We start from the raw sequence: 17068 nt of genomic DNA, 5'->3' as shown, positions 1-17068 counted from the left end.
GCAATGTAAAAATTCCCCGCCCTCTGGGCTGACATTCTGGTGGGGGTGAGAGAACAACATCCATGGGAAAATGGGGTCAGATGGTGAAAGGTGCTCTGGTCACCCCAGCTGGGCAGTGCTGACGGGGGCACCAGGCATGGCCAGCCTCAGGGAGGGTGTGGGGCCCAGGGCAGACTAGCGGGGTTCCTGGTGCTGAGGTTACCCTGTGTAGCATTAAAGCAGGTAATGGCTCCCAGCTTCGATGGTGGGTATATGGACCCCGTTCAGGGATGGGGGCTGAGGAGGGCACAGGAGGACTGAGGACAGGGCTCCAAGGAGCCACCTGCTCTCGGGTCTGGGTCAGACCCCACTTCCTGATGCGGGTCAGCTGGCTCATGATGCCTGGTCGGCTCCTGGGACTGAGAGGAGAGTGTGGATGGTCTCATCTCAGCTTTCTACCCACTGGGGATCCACCTCAAGCATCCCCTGGCTGTGGGGTTCGGGCGTGGGCCCAGAACAGAAGCTTCATGTAAGAAGGTGACAGGGCTGGAGAAAAGGTGGCAGTGAGGTTTAGCCCCATCTCCAGCCCCTGGGACCTGTGGTAAAGACGTCCTCACCCACATAGTGGGCTCAGGCAGGCAGGAAAGTTTCCTGGAGCTTGGCAACTGGTATCCATGCTTGAGCTCTGCCGTGGAGAGCGCTGGTCACTTGAGCACAAAGGAACCACTTGTAGGTCTTCTCCCTCAGTCCGGGCTTCCTGCCCATTCCTGGCTGTCCTAGCCTGATGTGTCCTCCAGGGTCCCCTGACCTGACCCTTGGCCCATCTCTTCTTGACCTTGCACTGTGGGCAGGACGGAGAAGTCAGGGAGAGAGTCCAAGAGGGAGAGGATGGGATGTCAAGGTGACGGGGTGATGATTGTGCAGAGGGCAGCCCTTGGGATGAGCTCCTGGGAGCTCTTGGATGGCATTTAGGCTCAGTGGGTTGGGGTTGGAGGGGGTAGGGAATCCCTGGCATTTGGCAAGTGTCCAGCACAGTGCCTGGGCATGGTAAGTGCTCAGTGAATATATGTCGTATGAATGCACGAGTGAATGAATGTTTGGCTATGCAGATTGCAAAGGTGTCTTTCTGAAATGCCTCGGGGATATCTTTATAAATTGTTGCAGCCATAAAATGCTGATATTGGGGGTGCAGTGAGCAGCTCCAGACTGAGGATCAGCTGCATTTACCTGCACTGACATCTGCATGGCAAGAGAAGAGGTGTTTGGCTACAAGAGAATGCATGCTTCTCTTTGTGTGAAAACAGAATGAGATTTTTCATATGCATCATCTTATCTCATCCCCTAACAGCTGTGAGAAAAGTAAGGGTAGTTCTGGTTTGCAGAGAAGAAACCAGAGGCCCAGAGAGGTTAAAGGACTGATCCAATGTCACACAGCTAGTTAGTAGCAAAGACATGACTTGAACTCTGGCCTTTTGGTTTCAAATCCTATGTTATTTAGAAAGAGACAATGAACATCTTCCTTAGCCCCCATGACTAAAAATAGGAAGCTTGCCTTGTTGTGTTTGAGGAGAAGATGGTGTGAGTGGGTTTTGTGGCTGACCATTTCACACCCAGCATTTCATCATCTACAAAATGCCTAGGAAAAGAAAACTCCTGAAAAAAAAAAAAAAAAAAAAAAAAAAGGAATGAGTGTTGGATATGTCCCTGTGACCTGTTTGTCATGGCATGTGTGCCTGGTGTCTTGGTCATCAGGCTTAACTGATGGTTCTGTCCAGGAGTCTCATTTTACTGGGGGCTGAGGCTTAGGAGAAGGAAGCAACTTGTCCAGGCCAGGCGTTTGCTACGGAGGAGGCTGAGACCCCTGCGCCCTTGGATCCATACCCTGGGCCTCTCTTCCAGAGCTCTCTTGGCTAGCAAGCATCAGGGTCTTGGCCCTTCTCCCTTCTCAGGCTGGTCAGAGGTCCAGCTGCCCTCTGGAGTCCCCAGAGTCTCCTTGCCCACTGTGACAGCATCGGCTGTCTCTCCTGGTCTCAGGTTGAACAGTCCTGGGAGGCAGAGGGTCTGAGTGACTTCATTCTGTCACTTCACTCATTAGTAACTGCAACAGGATTCTGTTAGCTGACTTCTGGTAGGAGCCAGGCTGGGAAGCCACTCTGAGAATGCTGGGAGGACCAACAGCTGCAATTTTTATTATTATTATTTTTGAGACAGAGTCTTGCTCTGTCACCCAGGCTGGAGTACAGTGGCGTGATCTCGGCTCACTGCCGAGAACTTCTATCTCCCGGGTTCAAGTCATTCTCCTGCCTCAGCCTCCTGAGAAGCTGAGACTACAGGCATGTGCCACCACGCCCAGTTAATTTTTGTATTTTTAGTAGAGATGGGGTTTCACTATGATGGCCAGGCTGGTCTTGAACTCCCGGCCTCAAGTGATCCACCTGCCTTGGCCTCCCAAAGTGTTGGACTTACAGGCGTGAGCCACCACGCCTGGGCTTGCAATTAAATTAGGGTGCTCCACCTGGAAGGAGGAGGCTGTGCTAAGACAGGAGCTGAGGATGATGGATAAGAATGAAAGATCCCTGCCGGGCGCGGTGGCTCAAGCCTGTAATCCCAGCACTTTGGGAGGCCGAGACGAAGTGGATCACGAAGTCAGAGAGGTCGAGACCATCCTAGCTAACAGTGAGAGCAGTCCTCTAAAATACAGCTCAACAGGCGGTGGCCCGAGGCCAGGTGTCTCAGGAGGAGCTGAGCAAGGCATCTTCCAGGCTGGAGCTACAGTGAGCTGAGATCCGGCCCTGCACACACTCTCCCAGCCAGACTGAAACAAAACTCAAATCTCAAAAAAAAAAAAAAAGAATGAAAGATCCAGCTGGTAGGTGGCTAAGCCTGTAATCCCAGCACTTTGGGAGCCAAGACTGGTAGGATCGCATGATGTCAAGAGATCGAGACCATCCTGGCTAACATGGTGAAACCCCGTCTCTACTAAAAATACAACTGGCATGGTGGCATGTGCCTGTAATCCCAGCTACTCGGGAAGCTGAGGCAGGAGAATCGCTTGAACCCGGGAGGCGGAGGTTGTAGTGAGCCGAGATTGTACCACTGCACTCCAGCCTGGCGATGGAGCAAGACTCTGTCTCAAAAAAAAAAAAAAAAAAAAAAAGAAAAAAAAGAATGAAAGATCCCAAGAACTGGGCAGCATGAGATTGAGGAAGGAAGAAGGCCAGGGCTTGGTGCTGGTATGGAGGGAAAGGAGCCTCAGGTCTCCCTGGAGAACAGCGACTAGTGATGCGGTCTTCCCTGTCAGCAGAAGAGGGGCTGGTTTAATTTGCATAGCATTAATTAGCAAGACTATCTAATTAGGACAACCATTACAGAACCACAGTCATAAGCCGATGTTGAATATCAATCAATTTTGGACCTCTCCATGAAATTGAAGGAAAAGTTGACCTTATTAGACAGAAAAGATTTCTAAATCAATTATTTCCCAGACTGAATGTACAAAACATAGTGATGTTAGACAAGCACATCAGACCTTAATTCAGTAAATACGAACTTCAGATGCTGTCACCTTTTCCCTTTGGGGGTTTCAGCCAGTGACAGAAATCATGAATGGACCACATGTGTGTATAAGCACACACACGCACACAGCCATACACATACACTCTTTGTGGGTAGCAGCTTGGTTGGGGAAGGAGCCTGCCCATCATTATCCGAGTTAAGCTAATATTTCATTTTGGTTCAGTGCCCCTCCAGGACTCTGTCTGTAAGCATAGCTTTCTCTTTTTTGTGATGTTCCAAACAATAAAACACATTTAGAACTTCAAAGTCTCTGGGAAGGATCTACCATAATCATTACAGTTCTGGCCTGTTTTTGGAAGCTACCAGGCAGGCCAGGAGAGCAATTTCTGTGGCTGGCTCAGAAGCTGGGGAACACAATCCATCACCCTCTGCACAGCCTCAGGGGAGGAAAGGCTGGAGCAGCTCTAAGAAGCCTCACTGCAGATATTGGAGGGCCAGCAAGGCGTGGCCGCAGGAGCAGGTGGGGTGCTGGGGCACAGGCAGGGTATGGAACCTGGAGGCAGACAGATCTGGGTGTAAAACTGGGCTTCTGCAAATCCTGGCTTTGCCATGGTGAGCCCTGCCCTTGGACAACTTACTTAACTTCTGAGAGCTTCCGTTTTCTCCTCTGTAAGAGTGGGTTGATGATGCCGTCCTTGCATGGTAGGCCTCTATAGACGTGCTTTATTACAGATTATTGTCATCAGTGAGAAATCACAGATCTGTGAAGGGCTGGCTTGTGGCCTGGAGCAGAACAGGGACCACATGGATGGAGGCAGCTCTTAGGAATTCTGTTGACGTATTTTCAGTCTTTTTCTACACTAAAAAAAGCTTAAAAACTAAATAATTGGAAATATACTACATATCGTGTTGGGATCTGAGTTTTTCACTTAATATTCTATCATCAACCATTCTCCATGTCTTCAGATATTCTCTGCAGAAGTGTTTTTTAGTGACTGCATGGTGTTCCATCACTGCCTGATCTCAAATCTACTTAACCGCTTGAACATTTGTGGGCATTTAGGAATAAATGGCTTTAAAAATGACTCTCATGAAATGAGATATAATTCCTGAGTATTCCTGTGTGTTAAGGATTGTTACTCCGTGTTGAAAAGTTCTGAGTCATGGGGCAGAAGGGTTGACCAGTTGACCACTGGATTCCCTCTGTTCTACGAGCCCCTTATTGGCCCTCAGATGGGAGTGAGTAGGGGCAATGGGTGTGGCAGGTACCCCATCCTGGGGTGTATGGCAGCCCTGTGTCACTGCTGTCCCCCAAGGAACCATATCAATTTCAAGCTTCATTGATGTTCAGGCAGCAAAGAGAAGATGCTAATTCAACATTCTACCAAATAGAAAACATTCCTAGTTTAGCCAGACTTCTTTAACATGTTTTCCAGCTATTAAAAGTGGTTGGTTAATTTTTTTTATTGACTTGATGGAGAATGCAAAGAAATCTGGAAGATATTGAGAGTCCCTGTTGATCCAGCACACAGCTTGGTCATCCCGCAGATGGGGCTGGAACTGGCCAGGGAGGTTGTACTGGCCAAAACCAAGAAGCAGGTGGGAGTTGCCTGTTCATGTAAAGGTTTTGAGCTTTAGGACAAAAGGAAGAGGCTCAAAGGAGAGAGACAGCATCTGGCCCATTTCCCTTCACTGCTTCCTTTAAAATGATGGAAATAGACTTGGATTCTGATGTCAATTCATTTCTGCCAAAAGAAATAAATGAGAGGCTGAAATGTGCAACTGATCCCAAATCCTTCCCGGGGAGGTGTGAAGCTCCCAGATGGTTTCAGACCCCTTTGAAAAGAAAGTTATGGTCATTTCTGGCTGGAAAACATTGTGAGCTGTCCCCAGTTGATTCGTGCAGGGAGGTTTGTCTTACCCTAATACAGTCTGAGTGTTCCTGAATTCGCCGTTTGCTCTTTTCAGCTCCATCTGGGTCTTGTGGTTGGGTAGCGTTTCAGGCATCGGGCAGTGCTTGCGAAGATCAGAACGTTTTTGAGGGCCAGCACTGTGTTCTGTCCTTCTCTGTGTTGACATTGGACCAGAACAGCACCAACCCTCCTTAGGCCCCCATACATGTGTGCTCAGTAAATGATTGCAGGCTGCTCTTCACGGAACCATGGAACATGAAGAGGCTAAAAGAAGACTTGCTTATGTGTAGATCATCTTATGTATAGCAAATAATGGAGATCTTTTCCCATAGTTGGACGACCCCATACAATGTAGAAAGTCAGAGTTAGTGAATAAGCCAGATCAGAAGCTTCTGGTGTGTATCACTGTATGTATAGAATCTAGCACACTGGTGGATATCTAGCAAGTGCCCAGCAAATGAGAAGTGGTTGAAATTGTTGTGAAAGAATGAATGAATGAGTTACTTTATTAGTTTTCTTTATATCTCCAGTGGGCCTCAAGAAGTGTACCAATGAAATGAATGAGGAGATTAATAGACATCAGGGAGAGCGCTTTCATTCTGTTTTAGCCCACAGAGGGTGGCCGAGAGCATGGACCTGGGCACTTGGAAGTCCTGGGTTCGAGTCCCAAGCCCTCCCCTCATTCTTGTGGTAGCCATATTGGACTTACCGCCTCACTCCACAGATCTCAGCTGCCCTCACATCCGCCTCTGAAAGCTGCCTCGGACCCATCCACAGTGGCCTCCCTCCCTCGAGCTCCCCTAGCTCTACCGTAGATCTCACTCTGCCAGTTGATCATATTCTCCCTTACCTTGTTGTCTTAAGGTGTCATTTAGGTCTACTTAAATGAATGCTTCCCATGTTTCTACATTGTTTGCCACTGGAGAGTGTGCCTGAGGGCTTGTGGGCGTGCTCTGTGCTGCGAGTCAGAGGCCTTGGCTTTGAATTCTGGCACAAGCCACCCACCCCTCTGGGCCTCAGCCTGTAATATCTATAAGGTAAAAGGCCGAGGGCTGTTCTGAGGAAGGATGAGAACAAATACGTGAAACTACCTTGTAAACTGTAAGGTGCCTTCCAGAAATTGGGCATCATTCTTCTAATGACCAACTCCCTGAGGACAGGGGCTGTTTCTTTTGTGGCGTGCACCACTCCGGACCAAGTGCAGGGCCGCCACACACAGTCGCTGCTTGGAAATGCTTCCTGGATCTCATCCGCTGCCTTTGCTCAGGGCTGTGTTCCCACCTTCCTTTGGAACTGGGAGCTACCTCTACTTACAGCTTTGAGATGCCCAGAGGTGCACCAAATTCCAACCCAGACACCCTGATTTGTAGAGGATGCAAAGTAAATGGTAAGGGTAGTTAACACTTACTTGGCCAGGCACTGTTTTGGGCACTTTACGAAAATTAACTCCTTTATTTTCACAACAGCCCTGTGAGGTAGGCCCCAATATTATCCGCATCTGACACAGGAGGCATGCTGGTGCAGAGAGGTGGAGTGGGCGTTCTAAGGTCATGTAGCCCTAAGTGGCTGTTGTAGGACTGGGACCTAGCAGTGTGGCCGCAGAGGTCATGTTCTTAACCACACACCTCAGGTTCTCTAAGCTGCCCTGGGGCTGAAAGGCTGCAGTGGAGAACACAGGGCTCACCTCCCCCACCTAATCCCTAGCAGGAGGGACCCTCAGGGTCCTTCTCCTGCCAGGACCCCTCTTTGCTCCTGTGCTCACCCACTTCTTTCTCCAGTAGCTCCTCTGCTGTCCCTGCCTCCTCCCCTGCCCTTGGCCTAAGCCAGGAGATGAGAGCAGCTGCTGGGACATTCAGATTCATTCCTGAAAGAATTCTGCCTCCGAAGTCCTCTGGTTTGGGTTTAAGAGAAAACAGAGGCCCAAGCTGGCGTAATATTGATGCCCAAACCGTGTAATAGCGGCACAATAAAGAACGATGTTCATATGACTTACGAGCGTGGAAGTACAAATTCTAAATAACACATCAGCAAACTGAATCTAGCCATGTATAACAAACATAATACATCATGCCCAAGTAGCGTTCATCCCAGGAATGCAAATATGACTTAGCCCAAGAAAACAGAGGCTCAGAGGGGGCAGCTGCTGAAACAGAGCCAGCCCAGGCACAGCCCAAGGCTTTTGTGTGGCTCAGGCTGACTTTGTGCTACACCTGCTCCTAGGAGTGGCTGGTAACAGTCCCTCCTGTGTCCCCACCCCTTCTCTTTTACACAGCCGCAGAAGATTTCCCTGCACTCCCTAATTCTCTCTCTCCATTGTTCCTGCAGGACTCCATGTTTTCGTTGGCCCTGAAATGCCTTATCAGTCTGTCCACCATCATCCTTTTGGGCTTGATCATCGCCTACCACACACGTGAAGTCCAGGTAGGTGCCCCCGCCTTACCCCTTCATGCAGCGGCTGATCCTTTGGCCTTGCTCTGAGCCGAGCCCATCCCCACCCCCAAAACCCACTCCCCGAGCAGCTACTTGGGTGATTTTACAAGACGGTGCCCAAGATCTTGGCTCTTCTCTTCTGGTTTGGACCCAAATGGGAGAGGAAACTGCAAGGCTGCCCCATGGCTTTCGAATAACTGTTAAGTTGTCTTCGAAGTGCGGATCCCAGAGACAAACGTAGGGCTTCAGGCTGAGCGAGGTTGCTGTATTCGGGACCCTCACTGAGCACCATCGGGCCGGGAGAGCCCCTGATGCATTGCTCTGCCTTTTCTGTCTCTTGTTGGATCCTTTCTGAACTTGGGTCACCGAGTTGATGCCCTCAGTGAGGCAGACCTGCCTCGTGTACCCCCACATATGCTGCACCGAACTCCACCAACGAGTCTGCTTTTTGTGAATGATGTGGGCTTCACCCTTGTGGGTGCCAGGCTGGGGGTGTCATTTTCTAGAAAGAATAAGAGTCTGCTGTGGCCGAGAAGGCCCCTGTTTCTTGCTGCCCAGGAGTGAGTTGGTACCCAGAGAAACATTGGCTGGGCCTCCAGGGTGCACTTCCAGTTTGGCTGACATAGGGAGGATGGTTCAACCCGGGCCAGGAGGATGAGACAGGAGGGAACAGATCTGAGGCATCTTCTGGTGACGAGCCTCCCCCAGCCCCCGGCCCTTCAGGCTGACCTGCACTGCTGTGGACCTGAGCAGTTCTAAACTCTCCAGATGTTTTTCCTCATGTGCGTGTGAATCTGGAAACCATCCCGGTCCTTTGGCCGGAGGAGCACAGATAGATTCACATCTGGGCAGCAGGCGAGAGACTGACGAAGACCAGAGCTCAGAGTCAGAAAAACTGGGGCCAAGGCTCGGCCATGACCTTTTTTCTCGGAGTGTCTTTGGCCAGCCCTGTGACCTTCCTGGGTCTCCATCTTCTCATCTAGAACATGGGGCCTTTATTCCAGCTCTGCTGAACTGTCGTGAGGATGGGATGAGGAGTGCATGGGAGAGTGCTTTGTGAAGCGCTATTTAACAACACTGTTCGAATCCAGTCCCTTTTGTTACTCGGCATTTTCAGGGTGGAGCAGCTGTGCGGATGCAGGTGGGAGTGCCTCCTCCTCCTAGAGAGCCTTGGCTTTTTGTCTAAAGGTCAGGGGCCGCTGTGGCTGACTGGGACATGGAAGCCTCAGCTCCAGGCCACCTTGGCAGGGCTGCATTCTGTCGATGACTGGAGGATACTGACCTGGACGCTGGGACTCTTCAGCCTCTAAAGGGTTGCACGTGCTTGGACAGGGGCTGTGCTTGTGCCGGATGCCACCAGGCAGCTTCCTTCATGGAGTCTGAATTGGACGCAGTGGTGGACTTTAACTCAGACATTGTCCAGTCAGCCCCAGAAAGGAGCCAGGAGTACAGGCAGGGAGGAACAGGGCCACGGAACCGAGATAGGACAGAAGTTGACAGTCTGGGCTCCGGGCCTGGTTCCACCCCACCCAAAGCCAGCTGTGGGACCCAGGCAGTCCCTCAGGGTCCATGTCCTCATCTGTAGGGAGGCTGTATTATTATATGTCCCCCTGACCTGTGTGGGGAGGTGTCACACACACCAAAGAAAAAAGGCAGAATCATAAAACTCAGTTATGACCCAGGCTTGAGGAAGGGGAAGAAGAGGAGCTGTTCTTAGCCTCAACCCCACACTATGTTGGTGCTAAGCCTGACTACTTCCTCTTTCTGCTCCAGGCATTGGTGTGGGTAGAGCCAGGTGTCCCTCCCTCTGATGCTCCTGAGGTCCTTGTTCCCAGTCCAGGGCCTGCAGCCCTAGCTCTCGGCCTGTTCTGGTCCAGCTGCCGCTTGACTCAGTTCTGGCCTGGTGGCAGGGTCATGTTGCTGACAGCCCAGAACCTGGCTGGGCACCCATTGTCCCGTGTCCAGCTCATGGCCAAGCTCTGTTTCAGCCCTAATCATGGGCAGTAGATGATGCTATTGGGGGTCATTCATTTTGGCCCGACACAATTTGGAGAAACAAAGTAAAATCAGTTGTGTTGAATCCTGACCCTGGGGCTCAGTTTCCCCATCTGAAGTATGGGAACCACATCAGCCACTTTGCTGAACTCTTGCAGGGGTTGGGAACAGTGTAGAGTACAGAGTGGGCTTTCACAGAGTGGAAACTTTGGTTCCTTTCCTGTGACCTTTGTCCCACTGCTTCTAGCTGGGCCTTGTCACTTACCAGCTGGGTCCACCAGGTGGTCACTGTCATGACTGCCTGGTACTGGCAGGTGGCTGGGCTTCCTCCTGCTCTGGCTCAGCCCTTCCTGTACCCTGAGCTCCTGCCACCCGGCCCCTTATCCTCCCTGCAGCCTCCATCACTTCAAGAAAGTCACCAACACCGGCTTCCTCTGTGCCTCTTACCTTTCCAGTAAAGTTCTTTCTGTGCCCAGCTGGACCTTCTCTTGCCAGAGGGAAATGGGAACAGTTTGGGCCCAGAGAGTCAGCAGGAGGGAGGCTCCTACAGAATGCCCTTATATATACCTCACTGGGCCATATTGCAGTTTTCTGTTAGGTGTCTGTCTCCCCAACCTCAGAGGCAATTATCTTTGCATTAACCTTTACATTTCCAGAGACCTATAGTGTCTGACAAAGAGCAGGCGTTTGTAGCACGTTCTTTGAATGGAAAGCGTGCTGAGTTCAAGGTAACTATTTTCCAAAGCTGGTCATGCCATGACTTAGCTTTTTGGTCTTGGACCTCAGTTTCCTCATCTGTTACTTAGCCCCCCAATCTTGTAATTCTCTGGTTTAGGTCTGGCTGCTCAGCCAGCTGCGGAACCTACTTCCTGCGAGTGGAGGAAGGAGTTATCCCAAGTGTGACTGATGAACTTATGCAGAGCGGAGTGCTTAGCAAGCACCTTCCACAGGGAAAGGCCAGCTGCTGCCCATCTGTTGTGAAGCAGTCAGGGCAGGGGGTGGCTGCTGCATCTCCCCTTGGGGTGATTCAGGACCTTTGCTAGGAATCTGCTCACAACTTTCCTCATCCACAATGGTTCCTGGTCACATGGCTAAATTTTAGCAGGGACCGGAAGACCATGTCCCTGTCTTCCCCAACCTTGCCCCAAAAGCTCACACCCAGGCCCCAGGCCCTGCCCGGCACATACGTGAGGCTGGGGGAGTACCTTTTAGAACAGTATTCTTATTTGTTCATTTAGATGGCTTGAGTTTTTCAGGAAGAAGAATTCTGCAACATTGTTGGGTAACTCTCATCCAAACTGGGTAATTTATAAGGAACATAAATGTATTTCTCACCATTCTGGAGGTTGGGAAGACCAAGATTAGGGTGCCAGCAGCTTCAGTTGTCTGGTGAGGGCTGCTCTCTGCTTCCAAGATGGCGCTGCATTGCTGCGTCCTCCGGCGGGGAAGGCAGGAGGCTGGGGGACTGAACACTGCGTAGGGCCTCTTTGATAAGGGCCTTAATCCCATTCACAAGGGAGGAGCCCTCGTGGCCTCAACACCTCTGAAAGGCCCCATCTCTTAGCACTGCCACATTGGCAACACCTGAATTTTGGAGGGGACACGTTTAAATCGTAGTGCCCACCTAGTGCAGGAACTCCAGGGCCTCTGTGGGTGCTGCTGTGGCAGAGCTGCCAGCCCCCCTGGGAGAGGCTGCCCTACCAGTGTCTTTAGAAAGCCCGCCCTTCTGCCGAGGTGAGGCAGCCTCCTTGGAACTTGCCCCCAGGCCTGGTTCTGCTTCTGGAGCAGGGAAAAGAAGGGGCTGTGTTTCCCGCGTGGTAGCCTCCATCTTTTGAAGATGGCACCCCACCCCATCTCTCCTCAGTCTCCTTCTCTGTTGGCGTTTTGGAGCACAGACCTTCAAAGACTCAGGCATCTCTTTTCCTCAGGCTGGTGTGTCTGGGAGAGAAATGAAAATACAAGAATCAATGCATTTTGTTTATTTACCAAAACTCTGACTGAAAACTGTGCTCTCCCTTGGAGAGTCCATTTACTTCTGTGGTTTAGCTCTCACCAACAGCTCTCAGACCATGCCAACCCCCTCCCCAGGCTGCAAACTCACGTTTTAGATGCCACCAGCAGCCTCTGGCTCCACACGGAAAACACTGAACTCCTCTTGCCCCCCAGTATCCTCTCCTCCCATGCTCTTGATGACCCACCAAGGGCAGTCATTGGTTCAGCATCTGTTTAATAATCTTCTAGGTGCAGAGCCCGGGACAGGAGCCCAGTTCTCTAGAGGAGAAACTTGGAATTCACCATGCTTCTCCCAGGGGTCACCAACTTTGAGTGAATCTATGGCTCTAATGAATGGCCCTGGTGCCATCCTGGAAGGCAGAGCTAGCAGGTGACTGAGAACATAGACTTCAGAGCAGCCCAGCTTGGGTGCAAATCATGCTGTTTGTCACATTTTAGTGTGTAAGTGGCCTTTAACAAGTTACTTAATCCTTCTTAGTCTATTTCTTTTCTGTAAAATAGGACTAATAACCATACTGTGGAGGCCACAGCAACTCCATCTTGGATGCTGATCCTCCATATTGACTTCCGATTAACCCAGTTTTGGGAAAGCCTCTAAGATTTCTCCTTTATCTACTGTTTACTGTAAGTCCTGCCCTTAGGCAAATTGCTTCTGAAGCACATATACCCCTTCCCTCTGGTAGCTAATCCCTGGTTCTAGGGGGTCATGGTGCAGGATCTACCATCTTGTCTTACTGCTGCCGGAGACTGTGGCTTTTGTTCATAAGTCCCTATTAAATGTTTCTTTCTGAGAAACTGGATATGTCAGCCCCTTTCTTCAACCTCTCGGCTTCCTCAGCCTTTGGGGGTAGGTTTGCATATGCCTACCCACCCGGAACCAGTACCTACCAGAAAGGGTTATTGTACAGATTAAATTAGATCATATAAGCAGAACCCCTTCACTGAAGTGAGAATGCTGTTTGTCTGGCTGACAGAGTGGAAAGGATACCCCGGACAGCGGTCTCAGAGTAAACAAAGGCTCTGAGATGGGGAACTGCAGAGCACACTGGGAATGTGTCAAGGACAGGGTCCTGGGTAGGGGGGCGAATTCACTATGGATGGTGGGCAGGACCTGTAGGGGCTTGTTTGCCTTGCTGAAGGGTTTTGAAATGTCCTGTGGGCAGCAGCAGAAACTCTGAGAAGGTTTCAAGATGATCAGATTTACATTTTAGACAGCACTCTTCATCTGCAGCATGCAAATGTAGGAAAGGCCAATTTCAGAGGCAGGAGGACAGTGGGAAGCATGTCATCATGGGCCAGGTGAGGGGTGATAATGCCCAGAGCTGGGGCAAGAGTGAGGAAGGGAGAATGGGAGGGATGCAGTGCCCCAGGGAGGAAGTGCCTGGCTCAGAGCCCCGGGCATGGAATAAGGGGTGGGGTGCAGACACATTCATGTCCAGAGGCGTGGAGCAGAGCCTGGCATCCTTAATAAAGTTGCAGGGATGGGAGGTGCGGTCCCTACAGCCAGGCCAATGCCGGGCACATAGCAGGTAGTCAGTGAAGGCCTTCAACCTCATGAATTTGAAATACAAGGGACCAAAAAAAAGGGAGGCTTTTAATTTATTAGGTATATAAAAGGGGATATTTTCATTAAATACCGATAGAGTTCTGAGCAGACAAGGAAATTACTTGAAATTACAGGACATAAATTATAGGAAGCCTCACTCCCTGTGGCATGATTGCTCTGTGGATGGGAGTGTCCTCCTAGGTGCGTGTAATGTACTGTCACAGGGACATGGGTGTCTGTAATGCAGGAGGTGTTGCTGGTCCAGGTGCTTTGGGGTCCCACCACTAAAGGAGTTAGTGGTGTCCTCTCCTGAAGGAACAGACAGAACAACTCACACTGTGTCTTGCTCTGTGCCCTCACTCTCCCTTCTCCCTGTAAAAGAAAGCAGACTCAAGTCACATCCTGAACGTAACCTGTAAGGTGTCCTGGCACTGAGAGACAAGGTATAATAGCAGAGCATGTACTGACCTCTATAAATTTTCCAACCCTAGTACAGTCTATAAAAATGGTGAGTCCATTCATTTGTTTATTTATTCAGCAAACATTTATTGTAGGACTACTTTGTGCTAGGCATTCAGAATCCAGAAATAAAACAGACCTGATTCCTGCCTTTGGAAATTGGTTTGTCCTAGACTTTGATCCACTGTGACCCAGGGTCATAAGTGCCATAATATGAGGGTCTGTGAAACGCCAAGTGGCCACGGAGGAGGGAGTGATGCATTTCTCCCAGAGAGGCTGGGCAGGTTTCACGGGGAGATGATGCTGTGCCCTGTATTTGCCAGGAGCAGAAACCTTGTATGCTCAGGACAGAGCTGGCCCAGAGCGTTTTAGGAGAGGAAAAAAAGAGAAGGAAGCTGTGCCTGTCCTCCAAGGGAAGGTGGAGGTTGCCCAAACCCCCCAAGGTTGGGGCTAGAGTCCCCATCCTTCTTCAGACACCTGGTAGAGGTTTCCTAAGGGTGTCTCTGGCTGGTTGGTTGATGGACTAGAAATACCTTAATTGAACCTCCGTGATCTTGAGACCTCCAGACAGACTTCTCAGCCTGGCTACGTCTGAGCATGTCAACTCCTTAACTCAGATGTGATGAGCAGATGGAAGGTGGGAGCTGGGGCCACTCGTCCTGAAGGGGAGGAGACCTTGACAGGAAATTCCACATGGGGGCCTCCTCTGCCAGGTGTACATCCCTCTCCTGTTCCACTTTCGTAAATGCGCCCCTGGTTGATCACAGCACACAAGGGAAGTTGAAAATGGGGAATGCGTTCCAGGGAACAGTGCCCGGCGACGGGGATTCACTGGAGTGCTGCTCTTCTCTGGGCCTCGGCCTCCTACCTGGCCCAGCTGTGCACAGTGGGGCTAGAAAGAGAGGAAGAAAGACAGAGAGGATGCTACGCCGCCAACTGGGCCGGAGAAGTCAGAACACCATGGAATAAATCCTTGTCAGACTACACTTTGAAGACAGAAAACTCAGAGGCTGATACATTAGCAAGCGCCTCAGAGACGATGGTGTGGCCACATCTTGTCTAGTACTTTGTATGTTTTAGAGGGTTTTCACATCTACCAGACCTTTGGCCTGGCTGCCTTTACCTTTTTGCCTTTTAGGTTTCAGCATAGTTATTTCCTCCTCCAGGAACTCTCTCCGGCCATCATCCCCCTTCCCTGACCCCAGGGTGCCCCTTTTAGGAGTAGACCTAGCACTGGCTCTTACTTGTCCCTGTGTGTCTTATGTTGGTTGTGAATACTATCTCTTGCCTGCAACTCCCTTCCCTGACTGTGGGCTCCATGGCAGTGGTGACTGTATTGGATTCACTGTTGGATCCCCAAAGCCATGAGAGTGCCTAGCACATAGTAGGTGCTCAATGAGTGTAGGTTGAATGAATGAATGAATGAACGACAAAGCCTGGGTAGGCATGGCAGATTTGCTCTCTCCTCATTCTAAGGAGAAAGCGGAGCCTCTAACAGGCTGAGAGCTTGACCTAAAGCCCACAGCCCTGACATCTGACCTGTGCTTTCTGCATCCTAATGGGCTGCAGGTCCCAGCGGGCTGCCCTCCCTGGCACTCTCTGGGAGGCCCACCTGGGTCCCAGCACCTTTTCACTTGGATCGGCCGCTGGCCATGGATTGCCATGGTTACTACACCAGCCCTGGCAGTCTCTGTGTGACATTTTGGTTTTATTTGCTAAATATTTAAACACTCGGGCTTAACCCTTTCTGCCTCAGAGGGGGCTTTCCTGCTGCTCCCCATCCCTTAGGTGTGAGGCCCCCCTGCTGCTCTCCCTGGCCCTGGCTGGCATCTCCAGCGGGGTGGGTGTGCTCACGGTGGCAGCAAGGCTTGTTTCTCGGCTGCCTGTATTGACTTTCTGTTTTGTCTCTGGGGAATGTCATCCTGGATCGTGCTCTCACTGGGCGGTGCTGTGTCTGTGAACAGGTGTGAAAAGCCCTGCCCCGGGCACGTTAAGGCTTGACCTCCCTGTCAGCTGGGGTTCTGTTGACTTCCAGGCAAATGCCTCTTGCCAAGTCCTCCAGGAGCTTCCTTAGCTCCAGGAGTTCAGGACTGGGGGAGTCATCTGCCCTTGAACCCTGGCAGGAAGACAGAGGGGAGACTGGTTTCGGGAAGAGTCCGTGTTTGTGAATGGGAAGGCGGTGTGTCGCCTCGCCTCCCACGCCTCCTCCCCTGCGGGCTCAGGATGAAGCCTCCCGGGAAGAGGAGGCGGCCCGGGAGGCTGAATCCACCCAGCTATGTGTTACCTTGGAAACCACACACTTGTCCTCGCCCTAGGCCATGTGAAGTGAGGGGGCCGTGGACACGCTTCTCGGGAAGCTTCCAGTGTAATTCAGGATACAAAAAATCACAGTCCCAGCATGGGCAGCTGAGAGAATGAAAATATTCCCAGAAAAAAAAACAGCCAAACACCAGCTCCGCCCAAGGGGCTCCCTCCCCAGCAACCTTCTGCCTGTTCTACATGGGACGACAGGTCAGAGCCAGTTTGTCTGGGATGCTGATCACTTGTGAGCTAGGACAAGCGACTTGTTCTAGCTCAACCTCAGTTGTGTTGTCTGTAAAGTGGGCAGATTAGGCCAGATGATCTCTGAGAACTCTGATTGTAGCCAGGATTCCATGTCTGAGGGACACTGCGTGACAAGGAGAGGAAAATGTTACGAGAGTGGCTGGGGGCGGTTTTTGGTAACAATGACTGACCTGGTTTGTGTTCAGGAGGCCCTTTGTGGGACTGTCCAAACAACTTCTGTCCCTTCTTTTAATAGCCTTGCCTCTGCCCAGTCACAGAGCTGGCTGTCCCCTAAACGCAGCCTCAAACTTGACGTAGAAACCAATAATAAAGACAGCTCTTGGGCTCCAACATCTGAAAGTTTGAAGGTGACTCCTCTTGAGTCTCTTACACATAGGAGCTGGTCAGACAGCTTAAAGTTTTCAGGATAATAGAGTAAGTGGCCGAGTCCCCTGCCTTAGCACTCCATTCCAACCTCCTTCAGTGAACGCAGACTCCCACTTCTCCAAAGTCATGGGGAACAAGTGCTCAGCTTAACAGAATATTCTGTTTCTCTGAGATTGCCAATGTGTGTCATCCATGACTTTTCAAAGTTAATCTGTTCTATTTGGTTTTCTTGTTACCATTTTTCAATGATGATCTTTTCCCCTGTGGCAGCAGTTCTCAATCAGGG

At 50.8% G+C, this 17068-nt stretch overlaps 1 protein-coding gene across 2 annotated transcripts in view; it reads left to right on the top strand.

Moving 5' to 3' along the window:
• The window catches only part of KCNN3 (potassium calcium-activated channel subfamily N member 3), a 166050-nt gene that overhangs the window by 40924 nt on the left and 108058 nt on the right, over positions 1-17068 (top strand). For both annotated transcript variants that reach the window (XM_031653347.1, XM_031653348.1), the window contains exon 2: positions 7734-7829. In XM_031653347.1, the coding sequence (XP_031509207.1) occupies positions 7734-7829 (96 nt within the window). The remainder of the gene's footprint in view (positions 1-7733; positions 7830-17068) is intronic.

The sequence above is a fragment of the Papio anubis genome, chromosome 1, assembly GCF_008728515.1.
Source record: "Papio anubis isolate 15944 chromosome 1, Panubis1.0, whole genome shotgun sequence".
NCBI lineage: Eukaryota > Metazoa > Chordata > Mammalia > Primates > Cercopithecidae > Papio > Papio anubis.
This window is presented reverse-complemented; position numbering and strand designations above follow the sequence as displayed.